Source organism: Melopsittacus undulatus, chromosome 4, assembly GCF_012275295.1.
Source record: "Melopsittacus undulatus isolate bMelUnd1 chromosome 4, bMelUnd1.mat.Z, whole genome shotgun sequence".
NCBI classification, from domain to species: domain Eukaryota; kingdom Metazoa; phylum Chordata; class Aves; order Psittaciformes; family Psittaculidae; genus Melopsittacus; species Melopsittacus undulatus.
This window is the reverse complement of record NC_047530.1, coordinates 97,194,897-97,215,546: the sequence shown is the minus strand read 5'-3', so window position 1 is coordinate 97,215,546 and position 20,650 is coordinate 97,194,897. Positions and strand designations below refer to the sequence as shown.

General features: G+C 55.7%; 1 protein-coding gene across 3 annotated transcripts in view; it reads right to left on the bottom strand.

Moving 5' to 3' along the window:
• Positions 1-20,650, bottom strand: part of SLIT1 (slit guidance ligand 1) — a 60,920-nt gene that overhangs the window by 30,979 nt on the left and 9,291 nt on the right. For all 3 annotated transcript variants that reach the window (XM_034061434.1, XM_034061433.1, XM_034061435.1), the window contains exons 2-4: positions 17,868-17,939; positions 17,513-17,584; positions 16,822-16,893 (exon numbers count right to left, since the gene is read on the bottom strand). In XM_034061434.1, coding sequence (XP_033917325.1) covers positions 16,822-16,893; positions 17,513-17,584; positions 17,868-17,939 — 216 coding nt within the window. The remainder of the gene's footprint in view (positions 1-16,821; positions 16,894-17,512; positions 17,585-17,867; positions 17,940-20,650) is intronic.

Here is a 20,650-nt window from a genome sequence, read left to right as displayed (position 1 = left end):
CAGCCTGATTTGGGTTGCAAGGGATCTTAGAGACCATCCAGTTCCAACCCCCTGTCATGGGCAGGGACACTTTCCACCAGACCAAGTTGCTCAAAGCCCCATTCAGCCTGGCCTTGAACACTGACAGGGATGGGGCAGCCACAGCTTCTCTGGGCACCCTGTGCCAGCACCTCAGCACCCACACAGGGGAGAACTTCTGCCTAATGTCTAAGCTAAATCTGCCCTCTGTTCTCAGATGATTTCAAGACTTGTCTTGATCAGGTCACAGCTGACCTGGCTAGTGTGTGTGATCATCCCACTGCCAGCAGAAGGTTACACTCAAAAGCCTTGCTAAAGCAAGACCCACCAGAGACCAAAGGGATCTCTAAGACAGGCTCTCACCTCCATAGTTCAGGGGACGGATGCACTGAGTTCAGCTCCCAGCCAAAAGACAGCTCTAAGCCAGAGAACAGACACTGTTCCAGAACCACCACCTGCTTCCCAGGCACTCCACAGCCTCGTCCCTCTTTTTCTAGGGACAGATTAGGGCACTGGGACAGTGCGCATCAGTGGCCATAAACCCAAGCACTGAGGAGCACTCTCCCTCCTCCAGCCCCTGGAGACGTCCCAAGCCCTCAGCCCTCCCAGCTGAGAGGCTCTCCAGGCAAAACCCCATCTGCTCACTGCAGCCATGGTGTCTGCTGGGCTGGGCCATACTTGCCCCTTCCCCACCAAGGCACCGCAGGGTGGGCAGCTGACCCACAGAGATGGGACATCCCTGTCACCTCTATGACCCACAGGCAGCTGCCCAAGCGAGCATCCCCCAGTGCAGGGGTGGCTGCCGCAGCATGGGGCTGGGGAGGGAGGGCAGCTGCCCACCTCCCCTGGGAAGGCAGGCACCAGCCAGACCCATGCTGAGGGCAGAGCCACAACGCACCAAGGCAGCACAGTGCTGGCTGCATGCTGTTAAGGGCCAGCATGGTCAGATGGTGGATGGGGCCCAGCAGAAATGGGGTCCCACCGCCTGTATTGGCCCTGGAGAAGAGGGTTAGCAGCAGCACCCACCCTGCCAGGCTGCAAAGAGCCTCTCCCCCTCATTATTTTTTCACTGCAAGAACTATCTTATACCTTATCAATAATTCACAGGTACAAACGATAACGTTCGCTGTCATGGTCCGGGAGCCACATGTTCCCGGCGAGGGGGAAGAGGCCGGTTGGGATCGCTATTGTTAATGCCTGCAGAGCTGGGGGGGAGAGGCGGGGAGGATAAATATTTAACACTCTGTCTCCGAGCAAATGTCCATGACCGAGGCCTGAACATGGGTTTTACACAGAGCTGCTCCTGCTCTTGAGAGGGTCATTAGCATGTTAAAAGCCGTCAGAGCTGGGCTGATGGAAGGGCTCAGCCGGAGGGACCCCCTCAGTGCTCTGCAAGGGGGCTTTTTGCTGCTGTTGGAACATGGCGATTTCCATCCTGCCCAAATTTCCCCTTTCCCAAGCACAAAGGTTGCGCTCTTGGCTGCCTAGCAAGGAGCATCCCCAGCTCTGCCCGCTGCCACCTGGTGGGGCAGGGAGGACGGGGCACCTGGGGTACCCCAGAGCTGGTGGGTGGCCGGGGCAGTTCATTGTGCATAGGAATTACAAAGGGGACACAAAGAACCACACACCACATTTTGTGTGAGCTTCCTCTCCCGGTCCGCCTGCGCCTTTCTTTTGCCGTGTTGAGGGTGAGCTTTCTGTGTAAATCCCCGGGGCACAGGGGGAGAATAGGTGTCTTTGTGAAAGAGGCTGGAGAAGAACAAGAAGCAAGAGCACAAAACCCAGCCCCGGCAGCGGCAGGCTGCAAGGACAGGAGCACAATGATTCCCAGAGCTTGTAAATGCATTCCTACAACCCGGGGATCAGGGGTCGGCAGCCTGCAAGGGGACACGGGCATCTGCACACTCTGCCCTGCTCAAGGAACACCAATGGCTCCCCACAGCATCCTGCTGGTCTGCAGGAGCTGAAGCCAAATGTGCAGCCAGGGTGGGACATGCTCAGAGCCACATCCCCAGCTACAGACAGCTTTTGCCTTCTGACTGTCCCAGGCCCAATCTTGGGGGAACAGCAGCCAGGAAAACCCTGTGGCTGGACAACCAGGGAGCACTCCCTTTTGGCCTTGCTGTTATGGTCACTGCTGGCATCTCCCAGCAAAGGATGGGAACAGGAGAGGAGCAAATCCTGCCTGGCTTTGAGAAATGGGTGCACTGGAGGAAGAACAATTGTGATGGGCAAGGAAGCAGCACAGGGGAGACAGCAGCTTCAACCCCCACCTCTATTTGCCCAATGAGTTCCAAGCCAGAGCCATTGCAAAGCTCAGCCAGTCCCTAACCAGGCAAGGTAATCTGTAGCTTATAAAATTAAAGCAAAGCTGTCTTTCCCTTTTACTGCACCAGTAAAATATAGCTCCACTAAAGATGCTCAGACATGATTGCAGCACAGGGGTCGGGAAGGCCACGCCTGAGCATTCCCCATGGGAGAGCGTGGGAAGACCGGCGCCAGTGGACCTCCATCTCCCCCAGCCCGGCTGAGAGCAGTGGGGGCAGCCTGGGAGCCCCCCACCTCCCCAGCAGCCCTGTCCTCAGCAGCAGACATGCCTGCTCAGGCATCACCTTGTATCATCCCAGATGGAGAAGAGCCTTTGCTCAGCCAGCCTTGCAGAGCAGGGATGCTCAGGGGCTTTGTGGGCAATTAAGGTCCTGGCCTGGGATGGAGGAGCTGGATTGATGTCCCCAGTGCCCAGAGAGGGACAGCAGATGAGGTGCCATCCCTCACCTAGAAGAAGACACTTTATCACTGGGACATGTCTGCACACTTAGCCCAGACACATTTCTCCCTGGAATTCTTCTCCATCCCTGTCCCTTCCCATTTTCAACACTGGGGAGAGAAATACAGTCCCCTCTGCAGCTGTATAGGACATCCAGTTCACCTCTTCCCACCTGAGTGTTCAATGGTTAATTGCTTTTCATGGAGAAACAGCCAAATTTCATTCTAGTCTGAATTTCTCTGGTCTCAGCCTCCAGTTACTGAGTGATTTTTTTTTTGCTGCTTCCCTTTTTCCTCTTTTTTTTACAAAATTAATGAGGTGCCTGCAATCAGGCTTCTCCCCACGCAGGTGTGCAGAGATGGGGATACAGCCCCCTCCTAACTTCCTCTTGCATACACTAAATAGGCCGAGCTTTTTAATTCTTTTCACTGGGAGGCAGGTTTTCCAGACCTCCAATTATCCCATACTTCCTCTCTGAGCATTTTTTAATTTCCCAGCATCTCTCTAAACCATGGGCCCTGAAGCAGAAATGATGCTCAGTGGAAGCTTCCCCACTGCCCCCCAAAAGAGCAACCCTTCCCCCAAGCCCAGAGGTGCTCTGCTCATCCATCACTCCCCAACCACAGCACTGGAAGCCTGCATCCCAGAGCAGGCTGCCACGATGGCTGCTAAGTCCTTTTCAGTGTAACTGCATCCCCAGGCACTGCTCCCGTCTTGTAGCTGTGACCTACATTAATTTTCCCCAGCTGCATGACCTTGCACAAGGATGTTTTCCAGCAGAGGTGTTCCAGGAGGAGCATCCTGCTGGACCGGCATCCCGCCAGCAGCACCAGCCCTGCCCCTTTCACCAGTCAGTTCATGTTTCCTCCCAGAACAAGCTCTATGATGGTGCAGGTAGTTTCTTCCCTGGCTACATCACCTTCATTGCCCAGCACACCACTCACCCTCAGCTGGCACAGGGCAGAAGGAGGAGGCAACAAGAGCCCAGGAGACTCAGACCAGAGATCGCAAGACCACCGCAGCTCTGTAGAGGTCGTGAGCATCAGTTCACCACCATCAGACCCCCACTGCACCCTGCCAGAAAGGCGACTGCTGCCAATTCCCCATGGAAGTCTACCAATGAAGTACACTGTCAGAAATGCTACACTGATTTCTGCAGAATATTAATGCTTTCATCGCAATATCCTCCAGGCAAGAGTAAAATGACTTGCAGAAGTCTCGGTATATCATGTCAGCGCAGTCGCTACTTATCAACCCAATTTGTCAGCTCATCAAAAAAAATGATATCAGGTTTGTTTGACGAGAGCAATTTTCCATGTGGATTGGCATTAATTATCCTTTAATTCCTCCCTGATTGCAGCCCAGATCGTTGTTGTAGTGTGGATCGGTGTCAAGCTGGAGGCAGAGCAACCGGCTGCTACCCGAGCAGAGGCGTCGCAGGGATGCTCTGCCATCGCTCACTGCGCCTGAGCCCAACTAATGCCACGGGGATTAACGGCCTCGTGTCACTCCAGAGGTGGCAAAGTGACTGATGAATAGAAAGTGTCACATCCCTCCCTACAGAGCCCAGGTCCTGGCTGGGGGCAATTGCTAAGAGACAAGACCAGGATGGAGGGAGTTGAAGGATGGGGAGAGGGAGGATGCACTTCGCTGGACCCCACTGAGGTCAGATTCTGCCCCAGGGAGCAGGATGCCTGAAAAGGCTCCTGCATCAACATGGGTCCCCCACTTCATGGAGCAGCTCCTGGGCCACAAAAACACACACAGAGTGAGGAGCCCAGCTGAGAGCAGTGGCAGGCAGTGGCAGCAGGAGGTGGCAGCACTGGCTCTTGCCATCAGCGCTGCACTGTACATGGGTGCAGTTGCCATGAGTCCTTTCCAGCCACATGCCCTCGTTTCCTTGAGGCACAGAAATGCACCCCGGGTACAGATGCAGTGACAGGTAGAGGGGGAGCCTTGGCAGCACACCTCCATGCCCCAGCCCACCACAGCCACTGCCTGGCACAGAATGACCCTCCAGCTTGTCACCCACATGGCTTCGCCTGTCCCTGCCATGCAAGGGCACCTCTGGCCCCAAGGAGCAGGCTCAGACCACGGTGGGGACCTCGTGCTACCAGGGTGAAGAGCCAGACTTGTGCAACAACCCCTGCCAGGGATGGAGACCTGCCTGCCCCATGAGCCCCTTTCCTCAGGCAAGAGGCATCCCTGGCCATGGGCTGGGGCATCCCCCAGAGAAGCCAATATTTGCTTTCTCTCCGGTTAACCCTTGGGCTGAGGAATGTGGGGTCAGCACCTGCACGGCTCCCAGGGGAGGCGGCTGCGTGCAGAGAGGAGCGGGGACATCCCCTTGTAGCTGCTTTGTTTGTTTTCTCAATATTTGTGGAAGGAAATGAGAGCTGGGGCAGGGGGATGCGAGGCCAAGGATGGGCCGGGGGGGGGCTGGCAGCGTCAGCCAAGGGTCAGCGGGTGAGGGAGCCTGGCCAGTGCTTCCCAACCACCCCCCCACACACCCCTGCCACTCTGCCTGGAGTGCCCTGGATTGGGAGCACTGCTGTAGGTCTCCTGTCCTTGTCTGTCCTCATCCTGCAGCTTGTCCATCTGCTTGGATGAAGCCAGATATGCCAGAGCAAACTGCTGCCTTAGCAAAAAGCCATTGCAGGGCAAGCGGGCTTGTTCCCATTGGGAACAGGGCTTTTCAAGCTTTAGTAGCAAAATGTACTACTCAATGCTCACTCACATTAAATCTGATGGGCTTTTCTGCAGCCCACTCCCCTAAGTGTAAATCCCCTGTGAAATGATGAACCATCCTATACAGCATGGGTGATATTCCCAGCAGCCGGCCAGCTCACAGCTCATCCCCTCTCCTGCTCTCTGCCACCAATAAAACTCAAAAGCAATGACCGTGTGGTCCCTGCCAGCAACACCACTCCCCAGCAGCCCTTCACTCCTGCACACCTGGGGCTGACGTGCTTCCAAGCTAGGCACTGCCACAGGAGAGGCTGCAAACATGGAGCTCTGGCACCATGCAGCAGGTCTGGAGGAGAAATCTGGCCATCGATGGGGGCACAGCCCTTGGAGAGCCAGGGAGGGCTGTCCCCATGTCTTTAAACCCTACAGAACTGGAAAATGCAACTGGGAAACCTCCTGACTCTGGGACTCAGTTTTCCATCTGTAAGTAAGGAAAAATACCTGATGTCTGCAGCAGAGGTGACGCTGGACTGAGCGAGCACCCCGAGCTACCCTACAGCCCAGGGGGAGGGCGTCAGACTGAATATTACCATTCCTCACACTGTAAACAAGACTGCTGAGGAGAAACTGCTGCTCCAGCGGTGCTGCTGTGGCAGGCTGTGTCTGCAATGTCAGCTAACGATGCAGCTGAGGCACCTCCTAAAGCTGGACTCACACACAGTGGTTGTCCCCAGAGCCTGCAGTGGGGACAGCAGAGCTTACCGCACCCCAGAGCTCCAGGCCAGCCAGGGAAGGTGCCTCTGGTGCCAGGAGCAGCCGCTCTGTTGCAGTAGACCAGGGAGCTGCCCACCATAGCATCCCAATTCCCAGCCCTGAGCTCCTTGCCAGTGGCCCCCGGCTTGAGCTGGGGTTGTGGGGGTGTTTCCCAGTCCGGGATGCCCATCTGGAAGCCATTAGGTACCTTTAATCCCCCCTCATCCATTCTGGTGCTGTCTGAGCTCCCCCCCCCCCACACCAACACACACAAACGCTGCCATTCAAGCAGTTAATTTAAACAAATTCTGCCCAGCCGCCACATCGAGAAGCAATGAAAAAGCCAAACGAAGCAGCTCAAAGCCAAGGGGGGAGCAGAAAAAAAGGAGAGAAAAGGAAGGAAGAAAGAAAAGAAAGAAAACCACTCGGCGGGGCAGGGCTGATACCTAGAAAGACCAGCTGCATTCTCCCATCCCAGCCAGCCCCAGTCCTCCCCTCTCGCAGGCAATCAGATACCATGCGGGCTGTGTAATTGGATGGCAAAGGATAGAGAGAGACATCTTAAAGCTTGGGTCTAATCTCATTAGCACCCGGCTGTGGGGATGCTGTGAAATCGTAGGATGCAGGAATGAGCAACACGCTGTGCCCATAGGGAAGAGAACAAGCGAGCCAGAGTGGAATGGCAACGCTGGGAGGTGGAAATGCCTCTGGTCAGACAGCAAGAGCTGGAAATGCCGCTGAGTCCCGGGAATGCAGCCAGCCCCCCTGCTTGCTCCTTGCTTGCTTGCTCCTGTTCACCCGACGAGCACAGATTCCCAGTCCCGCTACACTTCATCCCTATGATTAGTAGTTAATAGAACTGGGGGTACTTGCTGGGTAGTAGCAGTGTGGCTGTGCAGTGGAGAGGAGCTGCAGTGGAGCATCGCTGGGATGTAATTGTGATGCATGGACCACTCATGGACACTGATCCTGCATCTCCACTATGTTTGCCGTGGACCAGCACATACCCAGCAAAGCTCACCGTGGTGTGTTTTGCTGGGTACGTGCTGGTCCACGGCAAACAGCATCACCAGCCCCTGAGCAAACATCCCATAAGGGTCCCACTATGGGATCAACCCCCAACCTGCATCCCCAGGCCCCAGTTGCCAAGGCAACCCACAAGCCTGTGTCGCATAGTGATGAGCTAACAGTGGCCCCTGGGAAAAAGCATCCCAGCTCAGGGGTAAGGGAGGGGGGATGAAGAGCCCACCCACCTGTGGGGCTTGGAGGCAGACAAAAGCTCCTTTGAGAGCTATATGGAGATGGAAAAGTTGGGGCAATACAGGAATAGGACTTCTGGGTTCATAGTTTTGCTGTGGGAGGGGGCTCTGGGGATGGAGGACTTCTCAGCTCTGGGGTGATAGGCACTTTGGGGTGCTGTTCCCATGCTTTCCATGTTTAATACTCTCCTCCTCATAGGATCCCAAAATTACTGTTTCCCAAACACTCAAGAGGACGGTCAAATTCTTTCCACCTGCACTTCCCAGAGAAACCTCTCCCAGCCCTGGAAAAAGTCTGAGTGATTTTTTCTCCAAGCATCTCTGCCCCAAACACCATCTCCCATCAGAGGGGCAGTGAGGAACAGACAGGGAGAAGAGGGGGGCAAGGAAACCATTTTAAACCATCCCAGTCTTTTCCTGTCTCCTGGTTTACAGAAAACAAGACAGCAAGATGTCTTCGATTACCAACAGCTCCTTTGGGAGCAGTAAAAATTAATCCAGCTTTTCCTGTCCTGAAGGGAAATACAGACACAAATAGGGACCAAAGCCTCCGGGGGCAAAGGGGGTGCAACAACCATGGAGGGGCCAGGAGGGGCAGCTGGTAAGACCCCCTAATCCGCATGCTGCTTAGCTCTGCAGGGCAGTGGGGATCCCAGCCGCAGACGTCTGTGTCTCACTGGTTAAGTGACGATAAGCTGAGATGATAATTAATTTAACACAGATGAGAATCTGGGAAATGAATCCTCACCTCCCCAGATCCACCCCCCACATGCTGCTATCCAGGTTTCTTTGCACACAGACAGTGGTTGGCACACATGGGGAAATGGGATCTCCAAAGCAGGATGCTCCCAGCCTATCATTGCAAGCAGGGGACAGCTTCCCCTTGGCAATGCCTACAAGCCCTGCCACACCAGGAAACCCCCCGGGCATGAGAAGCAGCATCTTCCCCACTCACACTCACATGTTTTGTCTTTACAGCACTTTAGCACAGGGAAAATGACCTGCAGTGGGTAAAGCATCCCACTGCCCCAGGCAGCAGAGCTGCTGGCATCGGGCTGCAGGCTGCATGGTCCAGCACCGATGCTGACAGCACCACAGGCCCCTCTGGAGCAGCACAGAGCAGACACAGACAGACACCCTTGCAGGCAGCTGTGGGAAGCACTGCTGGAAACCGCTGACTGCTCGTTTTCACAGCAGTCCCAGCAGCATTGAAGAGGGGGTTCAGCATCCACCCACAGGAGAATCAACCAGAAAACACAGGTTGATCACCTGGCTGTGTACATTAACACGTCTGTGGGATTTACATGCAGGCATACCAAGTTATAACTCACCCTAAAACCATGGCATAAGACTTCTGTCTTCCACATCCTGAAAGTCAAATTATCAAAGGCTACTTCTGCTCACTATTCTTTAATAGTACTTTGAACCATTCTGCTATCTGAGATTTGAAAACAGGAGGGAGGAAATGCCTTTATTCTGCTCTCAAAATATAAGGACAAAAGGATTGGCCTCTCTGAGTGCTCTTTTAACTCTTTCAGGGGACCAGAGGTAACCAAGGGGTGAACGTGGCACAATGCAGGCAATGAGCTGTGAGGCGGGGAGGGAACAAGTAATTACCCTGTGTTTTAATAGCTGTGTAATTAGCACTGCTGCCCAGCATTAGGACAACATGATTTTCCATCACTCTTTCCTGTGTGTTGTAGGTTCCCATTTGCCAGTGTGGCAGGGATCACTTGGGAGCTGGGCCGGGAAGCTCCGCATGATGCCACATGGAGGGGGGCGGACTTTGCCAGAGGGGGTAGGGGGCTGGGAGCTGCCCCTCACTGCAGACCCAGACCCCTTTGCTTTAATAACATTACAAAAGCCTGCACTCAACCCAAGAGTGAGGGTGCACCCAGCAGAGCCGGTGGCGCAAGGAGGGAACCCCAGGAGTGGGGATCGACCCCACTCATTGCCACGGAAACCTTGGATGCAGCTCAACACCCAGAGAGCCAGAGCCAGCCGCGGGGCAGGAGCACAACAGGGTGCACGGAGGGAGGGGACAGATTATCTCCAGGCAGCCGGCTGGCAATGCCCGCTCCCAGCAGCTCACCAGAGGGACAATGGCACAGGATGGAGCTGGGGCACCTCCGTGCAGGGTCTGCTTCATCACCCCGGTGGGAGGGGGCCCAGGCTGATGGGAAGCAGAAGGGGGGCTGCTCAGCAGCAAGTTGGGGCACGGCAGCAGCCCTCGCCCTGGCACTCCTGTCCCTCCAGAGACTGTGAGTCAAGTCCCCAGAAGCTTATGGAAGCACTTAAATATAAAAAGATCTTAAACAAGTGTTTAGTTCATGAGGCTTTGAGGTTTGGCTGCAATCAGGATCCCCCACGGAGTCTTCCTGGCCCCCCCAAAGAAAGCTGAGGTCTGCGGCACGTTAGCGGAGGAGGAAGAAGGGGGAGAGCACGCAGTCAGCCAGCAGCTCCCTGCACGGCACTGCTGCTTCCCAGCAGGGACACGCCACACAAAACCCAGAGATGTCCTTGCTGTGCTCATAAGGATGCTGTCCCCACAGATGCAGGCATACAAACCTGCCTCACCTTGGCCCCACTGCAGCTCCCTATGTCCCCTCTGAGTCAGGGGGTGCCAGCCCCAGCCCCTCACTGCCTGCCAGCCGGCTGGGAAGGGGGCCGGCCTCCAGCCTGCCTGGCAGCATCTTTTCCTAGGTAACCTCCCCACCTATTAGTGGCACATTTGTTTCCCTGCGTTTCCTTAGAGCTGTCACAAGCCACACTGACTCTTTGTTCCTGGGGGCTGTGGCAAGGCCTCTCTTCCCCCTCCCACCCCCCTGGCTGGTGGGGGGTGTCCTGCAGCATGCAGACCCCACAGGTCCCCCCCTCAGCTACCATGCTCCTCCTCCTGATTGGTATTCGGGGGGACGTGTCCCAGCCTGGCCCCCCCAGCCCTGCTCTGTCCCCAACAGAAGGGGCTTTGTTGGGGAGCGCGAGGGGGTACAGCACTCGGAGTCAAGGGGACAACGGCCAAAATGTGGGCACAGTGACAGCAGAGACACTTGGCCCTTGCCCAGCAAGGGGAGGGGGACACTGCCAGAGGGGGCAGCTGGGACAGAAACACGGGATGCTGGGGAAGTGGAAGCAGGGATGTTTGCTTCTCGGGGAGCTGCTCTCTGCTCCAACTCTTGGACCATGGAGCTCTGCACAGGGCCACCAGCACACAGACATCCGTACAGAGAGCAAAGGGCCGCATGCCTGGGGAGCTGGAGTGACCCTGCTCCAGCACAGAAAGATGAAAACACAACGTGGTGCCTGCAGGTCCTTTCCCACACAGAGGCTGCAGGCGCCGGATGCAGAACCTTGCTGGAGGTAGCAAACCTCAGCCAAAGCCCCAACAGGAGCTATAGCCGGGGGAGGACGGGGCGGGTGTCTGGCACAGGAGAGCCGGCGCGCAGCCAGAGCCAGCCCACTGCTGCGGCAGCATTCCCAGGGATCCAACACGCAGGCAGGCACCAAACCCCTGCTGATCAAAACCAGGGCTCAGGCAGGCAACTAACCCTCACGGGAGGGAAGCAGAGCTGCAGTAGCCGCATCCCCCGGCAGCATCCCCCCTGCTGGCAGCTTCTCCCTGCAGCACCCCCCTGCAGCTGCACCTCCCCAGCTGGCACCAGCACAGCCACCCACCACCGGGACATGGGCTGCTCCACTACCCAGCCATCACCCAGCCACCACCGAGCACACTGGTTTTGTCCTGACATTTCTCCATCTCTCCCTTTGCTATCTGGGGCTTTTCCCAGTGCAGTGCCAATAGGAATGGTCACTGGTACAGTCTCGCAAGTAACACCTCCCACATGCAGCCAGCCCCATCCAAGCAGGGCCTGTTTTGTTATTCCTTTCTCTGACAGCTCCTTTTTCACTTGTCACCCTGTTTTGCTACTACTCAGCTCACAGCTTCCTCCTGCGTGGTTGTGGCCTGCTCCTTCTTGAAGGATGTCATTTGCATTTTCTCAAGTTATTTAGCAGAGCTCCATTTTTCTCTGCCTGCTTTTCCAAAGGCAATTAGGGCTCGGTATAGCCAGATGCAGGGATGGTGACAGGAACCAGCCCCAGAGCTCACCATAACGCAACCTTCCCTCCCCAGACAGCTGCAGTGCCCTCTGCAGCCCAGCTCTGAACTCCCTCATCACCACATCTTTAAATACCCCTGGTCCGGGGGGGGGGGGGGGGGGGGGGGGGCTGTATCAGCCCCTGGTCTCTGTCTCAGCTCCCAGACAGAAGGAAGGAAGTGTAGAGCATCACTACCCCTCTGCAGGCTCCGGCTGCCTCACAGGAGCGTGACAATCCCCCCAGCTCCTACAGCATTTCACATGTCCCGGGCTCAGAAAGCCACCGGTCCTGATTGAGATGTTAATGCTGTTTCCAGGGAGCCCCTGCCCTTACAGACGGGAGGGCAGCACCGCCGGCCCTTCCCCCTGGGCCTGGCTGCCAGCTCGGGTGCAGAACTGTCTCCACAATTTTTGCTGGCATGGGTCCGACAGGAACCAACAGACCGTGGCCTGTGTCCTAAATCTTCCTGTTTCTGGAGACAAGACCTTTTTTCCCCACTCTCTGCTCATCCTCTCTCAGCTTCCCACTCCACTGAGCACGGAGCAGCTGCAGCAATGAGGGAAACCTGTGTGGCTGCTCCCGGGGGATACATCCAGCCAGGATCACTGCTCCCCTGTGGGAACATCTCCCCAGAGCTCCCTGCAGCCGAGCACCCACCGCTCCTCTCTCCCCTCACGCCAGCTCGGCTTCCCTTGCAGCAAACCATTTATTTATAGTCATCCTGGCTGCCTTTAGCACATTTCCAAAGCCCACGTCTTTGCTTCCCCGACGATGCACCCGCAGCATTTCTGTTCTCACCCTGCTGCTATGGCCACCTCAGCCCCCTCTCTCCTCCTCGCATCCCCCACCCAGGATGCCCAAAAGGGCTTAGAAGCAGCTTCAGGGGGTGGGTTTTGAGGGAGAGAAGTGAGACAGGACTACAAAAGTCCTCTCCCATCCTTCCCTGTCCCTCCCAAGGGAGCAGAGAGAAACTCAAGGGTTTGGATGTCCCGCTCCCAAGGGAAAAGACAGCTCCTGCCAGCTAAAGAGAGATGCTGAAGCAAGGTCTGCCAGCACCCCTTTGACTCCCAGTGTGTTGTAGGGCTGCACTGGGAACCCTGTGCGGAGTCGAGATGCTCATGGCTGCGGGACACCAGGGACCAGTGCTGGGCAGTGCAATAGCAGAGGTCACCTTCTTGTCTGGGTTGTTCTCGATGAAGGAAAGATCCATTTTGTACCAGCTCTCCACCTCACAGGAGATGTGCTCTTCCCCAGCGAGCTGCTGGGGGACCCTGCCCACCCCCCACCCCCCCCAGGCCCACGGTGCTTTGTTCTTCTGTCCAGTGCTGACAGTTTAATTAAGCCCATTTTGAGATGGGGTCATTGGGGTCAGGCGCTCTGCAGCGAAACCTCAGATCAGCACCATTTCCAGCCACCGGGGCTGCTTAATGAGTTATCTGTGGGTATAAATAAGGGACACCATGTGGAGAGTCCCTCTGCCTCATTGCTGAGGCACTGGCACACCCCCCCAACGCCACCACCTCAGCCCGAGATGGTCTCCGGCAGGCATCAGGTCAATATTCCCAAATACCGAGGGGAAAACATTCCTCTCAAGGCGTCTCACCTCCCCCATGCCCTCATTTGAGATTTGCTTTCCACTGGCCCTTTCCTGCCATTTCCCAGTTTATTTAAGCCCTGACGGATCAGGTTTAACTCCAACCCTTTCCATTATCCCGATGCACAAATGCTCTTTATAGCCAAGATCCGAGTAACTAATTGCAGCTGGGCTGGGAGACCACAAAGCACCACCGCTGTGGATTAGGCTTTGACACTCAGAGCCAGGCGGCGGACAAAAAGCTCTCCATCCCTACCCAAGCCCAGGGTCTGATGCTTCCGAGGTATTTCCATGAAGCTCGAGGTACAGTGGAAAACAGCTCTATTGGTATCCCTTACCCCACATTCAATAGACCTGCCTTAACCTGCTGTCATAATACTGATGTGTTGCTAAAGATGCTAAGGCTAGAAGAGGCCAGCACCCAAGTACCTACCTAAGCAACCCCCACTGGTTCCTGCATCCATCCCTGGCTTTCTCCTTCAGCTGCCACCCATCCGCCAGCCTCATTTCCCAGCTACACAGATCTCAGCCTGACTTGCCCAGCCAGTTTCTGTTGATTTGAGACCTCCCAGTACCAGGGTGTGAGGACGAGGACCTAGCAGATGCCCTGGCTTCAAGGGGAGCATGCTGTGGGTGGCCACAGCAGGCAGGGCAAGGGGAAGCTCGCACGGGCACTGCTTGCTGGAAATGGTCTGGAGACCAGGGTTTGCAAGAGCATGGTGCTGCTAAGAGCACTCTTCCTGACCAGCACAGGTCTCAGTCTGCCTCTGGGGCAGGGAAGGGGCGCCAAGCAATGAGGCCACCCCAGATCCATTTCAGCAGTTAAATAAGTGCAAAGCCTGGTGGAGAGGCTCTGGTTTCAGTTCAAGGCAAGCTGATTTCAACTCAGCTTAAACCTACTCCCCACTGACTCATATCACTGTAGCCTGAGCCAGGTTTGCAGCAATTTAAGAGTGTCCTTATGACCTCCTACACTATCTGGACTAGCACCGATCCAGATCCCACCTTCCTGCTAAGCCAGCATGACAGTGTGTCTAGACAAGCTCTGCCCTGGGCACCCCCTGCCCCATTGTTCCCCAAAACCATCCTCAAACACCTCAGCAGCAGGCAGCTGTGAGGAGAGGGAGCTGCAAGTCCTCCAATGTATAAGACTGCTGCCCAAATGCAGCACCCAACTCTGCCCTCAATACCACAGGTACCATGTGGGTAATGTGCTGCAGGGAAGGATGGTGAATGTCTCAGTTCCACAGCTTCCCACGCCTCATTGCAGGGACCCTCTTCTCTGAGTTCCCATCAAAGCTCCCACTACATGGCACCACAGACACAGCCCCACATTGCACAAGAAAAAACCCTGATGCTGGTGTCCAAGTGGAGTTTGGCATGGCAGAGATTGGCAGAAAACTGCTTCAAGGCAGGGCAGGAGGGAATAGGTCCAAAACAACCACCACAATGCGAGAAGCAACAGCCAAACAACAGGCAGAGGCTGAAACACACCTGAACACGGGATGGCTACAAGGAGCACCTTGCACACCCCTCCTCACCCCCAGCGGTACTCATGGTGCTGTGCACACCTTTTCACAGCCCATGGAGGGGCACACCACACAACCCGTCTGGGGGGCTGATTCCTGCATCTCTCCAATGAACCATGGGGTTTGCTGATAGAAAGAGCCTGGTATTCAAATCTAGGGAAGATTGAAAGGGAAACATTAATGTTTGTGAAATAATGCTCCCCACCGTGTTTTTGTCATGCAGCGGGTGCTGGAGGAGGATGGGCTCTTGCTGGCGCCAGGATACAGCACAGCTGAGCTCAACAAATGCCGTTTGATAATTAATTGAACGCCTGCGCTATCAGCTGCCATTACCTAGGCCCATCTCTGGCACGGGTCCACCATTTCACACATCCCATGCTGGCAAACCCACTGTGTTTTAACCCTTCATTCCACCACCTCCAGCCGGACGCCAGGACCGACTCCCTGGCACTGCTGGAATTAAACAGAATTACTGCTGAGCAAAACAGCTCAGCCGCAGCCCGCAGGTGCAGGCAGGGCTGCCTGGCCCCAACATGGCCATGCCTGTGCTGGCAATGTCTCAGCCCATTCAGTTATTTCACTCACTCATACCCTGCCCCAGCAGGGATCTGGCATCCTCACCTCACAGCTGAGACGTGGAGATACAAGATGCTGTAAGCAGAGAACTCATGTCTCAGCCACAGCTGCCATGCTCCTATGCACTGTGAATCAGCCACAGGGTGCAAGCATCTCTCAGAGCAACGGGGAGCATCCAGCCCAAGTTTCATACAATCACAGAATCAGCTCGGTTGGAAAAGACCTTTAAGACCATAAAGTCCAACCATTACCCCAGCACTGCCAAGTCTATCACTAATGCATGTCACTGAGGGCCTTATCTACACAGTTTGTGAACACTTCCAGGGACGGTGATCCCACAACTTCCCTGGGCAGCCTGTGCCAATGCCTGATCACCCTTTTGGTGAAGAAATTGTTCTGAACATCCAACCTAACCTCCCCTGCTGCAGACAGAGGATGTTACCTCTTGTCCTGTCACTTGTTACATGACAGAAGAGACCAAACCCCACCTCACTACAACTTCCTTTCAGGCAGTTGTAGAGAGTGATGATGTCCCCAGTGACCCTTCTCTTCTTCAGACTAAACAGCCCCAGTTCTCTCAGCCATTTAAATGCACCTTTCTTACTCACAGCCCCCTTCCCACCGTGCATGGTGCCTGACATAGCTGAGAGCCAGTAAATGCTTTGTTAGGAGGAGTTCCTGCAGTTAGAACCATGCTGGCACTGCTGCATGGGCAGTTAGAACCATGCTGCCCACGTGAAGCAGCCCCAGGAAAGGGAAAGTCAACACAGAAAGAGTATTTATCAGAACCTCCACAGCCCTCCCCAGGCATCCTGCTGCTTCATGGAGGGAGAAGGAGCAGAGGAGCTGCTTGTACAACAAAAGACAGTCCCTTGGGAGTGTTTTTATGGGTGCAGAGGGACAGGCAATGATGGGGACAGGTAGGGAGGGAGTAGCAGACAGAGGGGCTGGAACAGCCTTGGGCAGGGCTTCCCCCTCCTTCCCCAGGCTGCCCCATACACCAGCAGAAAGGCAGCTCCTGAGCAGGGTTTTGGGGCTCTCTGTGCCCTGCAGAGGTTTTTGGGCAGCATGCAACCCCTTGGGGACATCCTCCTTCACCCTCCCTTCATGAACACCCAATCTAGGGTGTAAGGGCACCCTGCTCCAGAGCCTGTGATCTGCATGCAGAGAGGAGGCTGCAGGGCCTGCAGCACCTCTGCAGCTGGCACTGTGCAGGCACAGCCCAGCTTGGTGGTGCCAGCCCCAGCCCAAACTGCCCCCACCATCTTCCACATCCCTATACACTGCAGAGACATTCAACACAGCCTGTAAGAGCACCCATTTCAGGTCTTCCACAAGGCAAAGCCAATGCCCTACCATGCTGCATGTTGCTCAGAAACAGGATGCATTCCCCTGCCACATGCCAGGCTCTCACTGGGACAAGACACCAGTAACCATCAGCATAACCCCCAGAAGCAGGGATGTCAGTGCCCCTCCAAACCCCCCAGCAGCCCCCCAAGCGAGCCCGGAGGGGAGCCCCACTGGCACAGGGGTACTCACAGCCGTGACAGCGCCTGGTTGTTCTGGAAGAGGAGCTCAGGCAGGGTGTGCAGCTGGTTGCGGTTCAGCCGTCTGTGGGGAAGGAGGAAGGGCTCAGGGCTCTGGGGGCAAGGCAGTCACCCTGCCTGCAACCCAGCCAGCAGCTCCAGGCACAGCTGGGACCTTTGGCTCAGCCAGAGGAACTGTTAGAGCAGAGCATCCCACCTGGCAAGGACACCCCTGTCCTGCTCACAGCACTGGGGCAACCAATGGGGCATTAATAGACTTCCTCACAATGTTGTAATTACACACAGACAGGACTCCAAGCTGTTAACTGCTGATTGCTGCTTAACTGCGCTGTTAACCTGCTGCTCGCTCAGCTCCTCATATTTGCTCAGGGTTTTTAAACTGCTGAGCTGTTTTACTGAGTACTGGACTGGAACTTATGGCTCCCTCGGTAACGCGCAGGACACAGCTGGTAACTGCGAGAGTGATTTGTGTTTAACCTGCCCCTCACCTCAAAAAACATCAGAAAGGACTTTTTAAGATCCACAGAAATGGGTTTGCTTCCCACAATAAAATACCACTGTTACACAGCAGAGGAGCTGTTTGAAGTCAGACATCACCGAAACTTTATGGCTTAAGGAAAGGATGCTCTCTGCAACTAAGCCTGGTGGCCCCTCACCAACCCGCCTCCATGCCCTGCACTCACAGCCGCTCCAGCTCCTTCATGTCATCGAATGCCCCACGCTCCACCGTGCTGATCTGGTTTTCCATCAGCTGCCTGTGGAGAGAAAGGGTCAGCTTTCCAGAAGGCAGATCTCAGCAACTCCATGTCACTGGCAGTGTCCCCAGTGCTCCTCTGCACTCAGGGCCGCCTTGCTCCCACCATCTCCTCAACACAACCTGGCCCCCCTCTCCCCACTCCCTCCTGTCTGGAAGCCCACCACTGCTGGTAAATGCCCAGCAAAGGGCTCAGCATCATCTCTACCAGCCCCAGGAGAGGCCATAAGCTGAGCACGGTCCCCACCAGGATCACAGCAGACATCCCCTTGCCAGGAACTCACAGGACGCGGAGCTGCTTCAGACCAGCAAAGTCGTTCTTGTTGATCCGTGTGATGTTGTTGCCATTGAGCTCCCTGTGGAGGGAAGAGGCAGAGATCAGCAAGGAAGAGCTCAGGAGGTGTCCAGGCACTGGGGCTCCCCAGTAAGAGCCTGTCCCACAGAAAGGGCAGGCCTGCATTTCTGTGCCCATCACCAGTATGGCAGGGTTGGCTCCTACCTCTGGAGAGGACCCTCATTCTTACTGGGCACACAGGAATCTGGCTGGCCAGAAAGTGCATCAGCTGGCATCTTTCATGGACCACAAAACAGCAAGGTGCAGGGGCTGCCCAGATCCCCCATCTCCCTGTCCCCGTGCTCCATGCCTCCCTTGGAACAGAAGCCCCAAAACTCTTTGCAATGCAATAAGCAGCCCAGCGACGCCAGCAGCCGCCTGGCTGGATGCACATCACGGCACTCTGGAAATGCAGCAAACACCCATTAGGGCCATCCAAAATGCAGAGCGGCTCAGAGAGGGCAGGGGTAATAAGAAAGCAAAACCACTGTCCCACAGGAAAGCAGGATCCCTGCAAACACCCAGCTACAAGTCACCCACACTTATCACACCTGGTTCAGTGTGCAGCCATCTCCCACCTTCTGGCTGGAAAATAAGCCACACTTCCAGTTTCACCTTCCAAGAGACACTTGCAGAGGACAAGGTGCTTCTCCTGGCATCTCTTTCATGCAAAAGCCCTGGGTTAGCACAGGGACAGGTACTCCAGCCACAAGGGAGATGCTGCTCCAGCTTGCTCACCCCACCGGTGAAAATAAGGGGAAAGAGCAGCACCTGGGGTGCCTACACCCACGAATGGCAAGGAGTGCCCCACTGCTGGACCCACATGTGGCAGGGGCTCTGCTCCTGGCCTGCAGGCTGCACCTCCCTGTCTCTCCACATCACAGTCTCAAGCATGCCCCTGCTAGGATTGTCTTGCTTTAAAATACATTGAGTGGGGAGCTGCAGAGATTTGCCCCTTGCAGTCTCGGCTGTGTAGTGCCTCTCTGCATTTGGGCTGTGAGCACTGTATGGACAGCAGGACTCAGCCCTGGGACGCACAGTCTGCAGACTTGCAGTTCCTGTGCAGCACCCTGCAGCAGGAGAGAGCCTTCCTCCTCAGCAGTGTTTGCTCCTTGCCATGAGGCTGATCTGCCCACGGCATGTGCTGGGGATGGAGGATGCCCACACGAATGCACAGCCTGGGGAGGGCTCCCACGCTGCAGACTGCACTGAATACAGACACAGAAATAAAGAGGAAATGAAATAAACTAAAAAGAGGAGGAGGAGGCAGTCAAGGGAAGAACAAGCTGCTGGAGCCAGGGAAGGGGAGAGGCAGGCGGTGTTAGCCCAGAGCAGATTGTGGTGCCTGGACAGCGCCCCAGCACCAAGGGCTCTTTAACCTCCCAGCGGGTCTGAGGAGCAGGAGTCCCCCACTCACACGAGGGGCTGAATACAAAGTCCATCGTTCCCATCCAGAGCCAGTCTCCCTCCACTGGGCTCTGTGGCCAAGAAAGGGGTCAGGGTCAGCATCGGGCTGTCCTCAGAGCCACTGAGCAGCGTGCCGGCTACAGCCAGCGCAGCCGTGCACCCCAGGGTGCTGCCATTGTCCTGCTCAAATGGCTGATAATGGCTAATGAGTTCCAGCTCGCCATTATAGCCTCGTAATTACACCGCTATTCAGCGCCTGAGATTGCCGGGCTCCTGCCATTATCCAGCCGTGTGTGCCTGTGTTGGGAAGGAGGTTGGGAGAGCACGTTACTAGGACACAGATGAATGCAAGCGGGGAATGAATAGAGGTTCCCCAGCCCCGCCGATTAAACTGAAACCCACACTCGGGCTCTGCAGCCCCACAGCTCGCCCAGCTCCTATACAGCAGTGCACAGCATGTACATCTGGCTCCCAGAGCTGGGGCTCCATCCCGCAAAGTTGCACCCGGTGGAGCTCAGTCCTGCCCCTCTCCTGGAGAGCAAAACCCACAACCGGGCTGTAAGTTACAAGCACGAGGCACTGGGGCATTGTAGGGACATCTGTCACTGCAGGAGGGGTGGCTTGGTCATCCAGATGTGTCCTGATGGACCACAGCCCTGGGGTCAGCTGAGGGCAGGGAGAAACCTCAGCTTCAGGAGTGGTTTTCTCCAAATGTCCTAAGGGGCCCCAGCCAAAGCAGATTGCCTGGAGGCTCCATAGGGCCATGCTGGAGGTAACGCACCCATCCCTGAGCTCCTGCTGAGGGAAGGTCCCCGGCAGGACTTGCATGTCATCTTCTTTTAGATACATCTAACATCAGCTTGGCTGCAATGTGTAAGTGAAAATTGGGAGTTAGGAAACCTCCAATACCACAGACAGCAGAGAGGCTTGATTTAAAAACTGCTCCATATGAAAGCCAAGATTTACACTTCAACCTGCAAAGCCCAAGGCAGGCTTGAACACCTCTGGGTTGCCTGGAGCACCAGCATCCAGAGCAGCATGGAGATCTACAGGAACACCTGAGAGCCATGGACTGGACACGGACAGTCCCTCCACATCTCACAGGCACCTTCTGGGATAAACCAGCCTGAACCCAAAGCCTTTCCAGCACAAGGAGGCACAAGCAGAATGTGCTGAAAAGGGACATGAGAACCCACTGCAGCCTCTGCTCCCTGCGTGCTCACTGAGCAGCCTCATGGTGCTCCAGCTCGGGGGCTGATGGCTGTCCCTGAGCAGGGCAGTGTTCCAGGGCCCCTTCACAGCCCTGCTCGCTCAGGAACCAGCCCT